The following is a 6961-nucleotide window of genomic DNA, read 5'->3' on the forward strand; positions in this document are numbered from 1 at the left end:
GATCACTGACATAATTGAACCTTGTTTTTTTCTGAATTCCCAGTTGTTTTAAAAGCACCATAAATTGAGTGGGTCATGGGAGAGAAGATATGATGTGTGTAAACTGTAGGGGTACCCATGGTGTCAGCACCAGAAAGGCAGGTTGAGGTTGCCAGGTGTCCTATGCCAGTTGTCCTATGCTGAGGCAGTGAAGAGATTAGTAGGGTAAAATGGGTCCAGGTGAGTAAGGCCGAGGCCAATAGAGAGTGATGGGAATAACATGCTTCATTCAATAAGGTTGTTTTTTCCGCATTCATACAACAGAAAAGTAGGATGATACTAGTAAACTGATGCACAGCCAACACCGTAGGTGGCGGCATTCACCTATAACATTTGTTTGCGGTGCCCCATAATACAAAAGAAGAAGGAGAGCTGCAATGAATCATCGGACTTAGTTGGCTCGCTAGCTAGGTAGGTTAGCAAAGCAGCCACACTGTTTAGCTAAGCTGGAATGTGGCGCAACGTCCCTTGTCTGAACTGTGTTTGTGAAACATTTTGAATAGCGACGATGAACTGATTTTCGTCAAGTTGATCCACAGCTCGTTTTGACTATCGGTCATTTGATCTGGACCTCTTTACTCGAACGAAGTGTAAGTTTAAATCTTAGCTAGGTAGCTAACCAGCGTAGCTACAGTAGCTAATCAGCTTACAGTTTAGTTAGCTAGTTAACCAGCGTTGCTAGAGATGTAATTAGTTAGCCTTGCCAGCTAACGTGTCCAATGTTTACAGTCAAAGTGGGCCATTTGACAGGGACACACTGATTAGCTAACGTTCGTTGTCAGAGGTTGCTAAACTATTAGCTAACTAGCTAGGTACCTATAATGTTATTTAACGTTCGCTAACTAATGTTATATTTCTTATATTCTAGGACGGACCTTAACTAGTTAACCAGCTGCTATTTTGCTAACTTTGATGTTAGCAAGTAGCCTGTACGCGTAAATGCTTTACACGAGAATGGACCTGTTGAACTATCAGTTCCTGGACAAAATGAACAACAATATCGGGAGACTACACTACGAAGGTAAGGGAGAATAATTTACTATTTTTCCATACGTGTGTTATTGGCGTAACAAGCTAGTACTAGTTGTTCACTAACTAGCTAGCCCTCGTAGTTCACATAGCTGGCTAGCTATGTGCCTTATTATTATTATGTTTTAATCATTGACAAACCAACCGTGGGAAACGTTAGCTAACACAATTTTAATGTATTGATCAATTACACCGTGCCACTTTTTTAACCACTCATTGTGGCTCCAGTCATTGTGGCTGCAAGGATTGACATAAAAAGTAACGCTAAACCTCTGTGTAACCTTTTTATTTAACTAGACAAGTCAGTTAAGAACACATTCTTATTGACAATTACGGGCTACTGTGGGTTAACGGCCATGTTCAGGGGCTGAAGGCCATATTTTGTTTTGTTTTAACCTTGTCAGCTCGGATTCGATCCAGCAACCTTTCGGTTACTGGCCCAATGCTCTAACCACTAGGCACCTGCCGCCCCACCTCTAACATTAGTCCCCACTTTTCAGGTAGTCAGAGCAGGTAACTAGATCACGGGGGGGGGGGGGGGGGGAGAGGATGATGGCTCAAACCACCTCCTATTGTTACTGATTTAGTTTAAAAACGTTCTAAATTATTGAGACATGATCACCCTGGTTTACATGAAATGTATAAACGGGGACTGTTCTCTACAGCTGAATCTTCTCTTACAGGTGAGTCCAGGATTCCCTCGCTGCCCTCTGCAATGACCAACATGAGGACCGGTCCTCCCCCCATCTGCCCCAGCAAAAGGAAGTATGGCGAGGAGCAAGTGGATGACCGCATTGACTGTGACAATGACCACATGACCAAAATGAGCAGACTGTTTGCTGCTCAACTGTAAGTGCAATCTTACATACTTTTTGGATGTTTGTTTTATGACAATATTTAAATGTTACTTGTATCCAAACATTTATCGGCATGAATGGACTTAGATGTATCGATATCAGAGGAGGATTGCACACAGGAGTGTGCATGTGGTTAAATGTGTCATAAGTAAACACGGCTGGTTTTTGAACAATCTAGCACGGAATCCTCATTAAGCTACAGTCTGCATGGCCCAATCTCCTGACATCAAAGTGAGATTGATTTTGAAAGTGGCCTATGAATAGTCGGTGCAGTTGGTGGGCTATGTAAGGCAGTCCGGTGTAATCTGCCACTTGTCCGTCCTTTAACAAGGGGACGGCCTGCCGGTGGAGACAACCGCAGCGATCCTTGGAGCCTCGGACACAGCCCTGTGGAGCACATCACTTCCTCCTCCAATGGTCTCCATGACAACCACATGTATGCCTCCATCCCCTCCTATGGCTTGGACCAGCCCCTGGCTCTGACTAAAAACAGCCTGGAATCTGGACTGGGTGGCGCAGAGAGGCCTGCCATGCCTGGCCCTGTGGACAGACCACAGGTTATTCTGACAAATAAGAAATACTGTCATGCATTCATCAGTTGCGTCTTGCCTACAGTCTCTTAATTTGTGTGTATTTATCTCTTATAGAATCGTCCCTCTGTGATCACCTGTGCTCCTGCAAGCAATCGCAATTGCTACCGGTCTCACTGCCACAAGTCTCACAGTCCCAGCCCACCCATCGATCAGAGGAAGGCCAATGGTAAATCTTTAGCACCACATTACCTTACTGGTAAATCTCTGTGCATAAATTGGACATCTGCACCATTGTTACCATACCACACTTGGAATTTAGACTTTTCTCAATACTCATAAATAGCTTTACTCAATTCAGGAGCTGTAATACTCACCTCTATTATGTAATCCCAGCTAACACTGCCGTCGACCCTGTGATCGAAGAGCACTTCCGCCGCAGCCTGGGGAAGAACTACAAGGAGCCCGAGCCCATCTCCAACTCTGTGTCCATCACAGGCTCTGTGGATGACCACTTTGCCAAGGCCTTGGGGAAGACCTGGCTCCAGATCAAGGCCAAGGGGCCAGGGGGAGGCCCCCACAGTCCAGAGGCCAACTCCTGAGAGATGGGCTGAGCCTCCCTCATTGTTGAGTGGTGAAACACAATCACTCCTTTTGTCTGTGGCATCAGATAAGGGCACAGATTGACCTTCCTATACCATTCATTGTCAAGCTTGACATCCCTGAGCTCAGAACAACGGTGACAAACATGCTAAACAAGACGATCAGTTTGAATACTGTATTGTACACCAAGACTGTCTTTTTACGGACCTGGGGGGTGGCTTCTGCTCCTATTAAATGACTGACTCAGATCTGGGAGGATTTGATACATTTGTTCAGTTAGGGCAGTTTTGGATTGAGTCCAAGTGTGTAAATTCTTCCTTTTTGAAGGCAGAAATATCAATTTGAGGAGCCCTCTAGGACCAGTATTAGTCAGCCCTGATGTCATCTTTGAGTTCTTCTATTGATAATAACAATTTAAAAAAAAACATTTTAAAGACTTAACCCTGACAGAGATTCCCAAAACGATCAAATAATGTAAGCCTTTGAGAAGGTGTTCTGTCTTAACTCCCTCATGCCTTCTTTATTAGCCAAAGAACTCACCTGCCACTTCAAACAAAAAGCCATAGTCTGGTTAGCCCCTCTTCTGTCTCCATCATCCTGCCATCTCCTTTAACTCTCCACTCACCCTGTAACCCTGTGTTTGAGTGTGTTTTTACTTGGAAAGGAAGGCCGGCTCTGATTTGCACTATTATGTGTTAGATTGAGGTAGGGGTAACGGCATATCTGTTTCATTTGGAGCATACCATTTTTGGGGGGGATTATTAATACCTTTTTTTTTACAATACTAACTGTGGTAACGCAATTAAGGCTCGGGCCTCCCTCCGGTCTGAATGTTTCTCTTTTTCTCTCCCACTATTCTGAACTGGACTCACTTTCTTATTTGTGGACTTTACATTTTGTTTTGATCCTTTTTGTTCTCCTAATACTCACTGTGGTTAATTTCATAGATACAGTTGGTAATAAGGATAGTATTCTGCTTACTGAGATGCATGTTTCAAATAGCTGGTATCTATTATAAGCCTTGTTATTCTATACTATTTACCATCAGAATTTATTTTTGTCAGTAACCGTTTTAGAAATATTCACTGCTGGTACAGTCGTACTAAATATATTTTTTTGTATCTGGTTTTCATTAGAATATATATCTATACACACGCATCCATCTACAAAACGCAGCCTCTGGCAAGGCTGTCTGGCTGCAGTATAATAGGCTCGATTGCATTGTTATTCTGTGGATGCTATGACTGAATACAGTAAACATTGAACATCTGTAGTCAACTCCTAGATGGAACAGTCCTATCTTCACCATGCCATTTAGTCATGATTTTATTTACTCTAATCTGTTTAGTTTCAGTTCAACTTCCATTTGAACTTTGAATGCTATCAAATTGACTAACTTTTGTTAGATTGACTAGTAATGAGGATTTCTACTCAACTCTTTATTTTTGAAAGTGTAGTAGTTTATTAACCCTAAAACCGAAAATGCTGGTGACTTCACACACATGTATCATGGCTGGCCTTGAACAAAACCCTTGCTCATGCTTGTCTTGAGACAATGGCATGAACATTCCACCATTACTACCCAACTCCATTTTATGTTTCAAGTAAGAGCTGGTAAGATTTGTGGATTGAGGATAGCTTCTCTTCAATTTGGGGTGTTTCCTTCGTGTAGCCTAAACTGTAAGGGAGTAAAAAAAAAACAGAACAGAATCCAGGGTAGTACCACTCTAGAACATCTAATGTACTGAAGGTGCGGGTTATACAGATTAATACAGTTGTATGAATTATTTCCATTTCATTTAGTAAATCTATGGGTTAACACTATGTTATAGTACGTTGACATTGTTTTAGTCACCTCTCAGCTCTTTGAGAATTATGTACTTGCATCCAATATTCTGCACACTGTTTAAGAATTACTACGAACTATTATATTCCGTTTTTCTTTAATTTGTAAAGACTATCATTGCGCGGCGCGTAAAGATCCTATACATTTTTAAAAACAACTTTATACTGTATATCCAGCCATTGGATATTCATTATACTCTAACGATGCATTTTTATCTATCTAAAAAGTTGATTTTTTTTTTTTTTCTCCAGAGTTGTCTGAGGTGTGATAAGTGCAGGAACACACTTGTCATTCTATGAATAAGGCTCTCTTGGCATAAAGGGGGCGGCAAGTAGCCTAGCAGTTAAGCGCATTGGGCCAGTAACCGAAAAGTCGCTGGTTCGAATCCCAGAGCCAACAAGGTCAAAAATCTGTATGTGCCCTTGAGCAAGGCACTTAACACTAATTGCTCCATCTAAATGTACACTGAATAAAATTATAAATGCAACATGGTAAGTGTTGGTCCCATGTTTCATGAGCTGAAATAAAAGATCCCGGACTTTCCATACGCAGAAAATTTCTCTCAAATTTTTTACATCCCTGTTAGTGAGCATTTGTCCTTTGCCAAGATAATCCATCCACCTGACAGATGTGCAATATCAAGAATATGTTTAAACAGCATGATCATTACACAGGTGCACCTTGTGCTGGGGACAAAAGGCTGCTCTAAAATGTGCTGTTTTGTCCCACAACACAATGCCACAGATGTCTCAAGTTTTGGGGGAGTGTGCAATTAGCAAGTTGACTGCAGGAATTTCCACCAGAGCTGTTGCCAGAGAATTTAATGTTAATTTAGAGAATTTGGTAGTATGTCCAACTGGCCTCACATCCGCAAACCACGTCTATGGCGTCATGTGGATGGTTTGCTGTCAATGTTGTGAACAGAGTGCCCCATGGTGACGGTGGGGTTATGGAATTGCCATGAAACCAGCCGCAAACTAGATTCATATCTGTATTCCCAGTCATGTAAAATCCATAGATTAGGGCCAAATTATGATTTCCTCATATCAAATGAAATTGTTGCATTTATATTTTTGTTCAGTATAAAGATAATGTCAGGGTGACATTACTGCTGCATGTTTTGAGTCTGTTTCTATACTGCAGTGGAACTGTAAGGGCTTATCACGAGTTGTCTCTCAGTGATATGTTGGGGTTTAATGTTCCAATGTTATTTAATTGGTATTCGACTGCTTGTGCCTCTAAACGACAAGTCACAGGAACTAGACTAACTGTGGCTTCACATGGGAAACTACATTGCCTTTTACTTTTTGTTAATCTTTTATTTACTTTATTTTTGTCTTATTTTTTTCAAAAGAAAATGTCGCTTTTTTTGTACTTGATTTCTCCTAAATAAACTTTCAAATGCTCTCTCAGTCCAGTATTTTAATGTTTTTTTGTTTTGTTTCATCAATATTTGTCGAACAATGTAATTCACCATTCAGACTTTGGGCAATTTTCACATTTTCACAACAGAACCCAGCCCATTGTCATGAAACCAGCCGCAAGCTAGGTTTCCATCCAATTGGCAAATATTTCATGTGAATTTTCTAAAGCTGGCAAAAAAACAATACGCACATTTTCCCACCATCAAATTGACTTGTTGCTGATTAAAGGCTTTGCGTAATGACGTAGTGCACATAAAGAAAACTTGCACTTAAATGGTCATGTACCAAAAAAAAAAAAAAAAAAATGGCAAGTTAAATGGGTCATTTTCAACTCGACTGATGGGTTTTGTAAAAAAATGTGTGTGTGTGTATATATATATATAGTGAATGTTCCCAGCTGGCAGATACAGTGAGGGTAGGCTTGCTTGCATGATGATTATTATTGACAAAAAAGCGAGACTATTTTGATTTATCAAACGGCAGCCAAGCATCTACCATGTCACCATAAGATCCTTAATATTTATTGGAAATGAGCATCATGCTCATCACTGCACTTTCATCACCCTGTGAAGTTCATCATTGATTTCATCACCCCCCTATCCACATCGATGGAACAGTAGTGGAGAGGGTAGC

At 41.1% G+C, this 6961-nt stretch overlaps 1 protein-coding gene across 3 annotated transcripts; it reads left to right on the plus strand.

The window, feature by feature from the left end:
- Positions 1 to 257: 257 nt before the first annotated feature.
- On the plus strand, positions 258 to 6633 carry LOC110531997 (transcription cofactor vestigial-like protein 4). 3 transcript variants are annotated; one of them, XM_021615561.2, is made up of 6 exons: positions 258 to 450; positions 908 to 1060; positions 1734 to 1917; positions 2257 to 2482; positions 2573 to 2684; positions 2852 to 6633. In XM_021615561.2, the coding sequence occupies exons 2-6, from the start codon at positions 979 to 981 to the stop codon at positions 3055 to 3057; spliced, it is 810 nt and encodes a 269-aa protein (XP_021471236.1). In that variant the 5' UTR covers positions 258 to 450; positions 908 to 978; the 3' UTR covers positions 3058 to 6633. The 3 variants fall into 3 exon arrangements, with proteins under 3 accessions (XP_021471236.1, XP_021471235.1, XP_021471237.1); XM_021615560.2 differs by having other exon boundaries at positions 263 to 629; XM_021615562.2 differs by having other exon boundaries at positions 269 to 629; positions 1752 to 1917.
- Positions 6634 to 6961: the final 328 nt, after the last annotated feature.

The sequence above is a fragment of the Oncorhynchus mykiss genome, chromosome 9 (genome assembly GCF_013265735.2).
Source record: "Oncorhynchus mykiss isolate Arlee chromosome 9, USDA_OmykA_1.1, whole genome shotgun sequence".
Lineage (NCBI taxonomy): Eukaryota > Metazoa > Chordata > Actinopteri > Salmoniformes > Salmonidae > Oncorhynchus > Oncorhynchus mykiss.

Coding starts and splice junctions, on each gene's coding strand:
- LOC110531997 (XM_021615561.2), top strand. CDS start 979: ATGCTTTACACGAGAATGGACCTGTTGAACTATCAGTTCCTGGACAAA. Junction 2,483..2,572: donor GCCCTGTGGACAGACCACAG/GTTATTCTGACA, acceptor TATCTCTTATAG/AATCGTCCCTCTGTGATCAC. Junction 2,685..2,851: donor CGATCAGAGGAAGGCCAATG/GTAAATCTTTAG, acceptor ATGTAATCCCAG/CTAACACTGCCGTCGACCCT.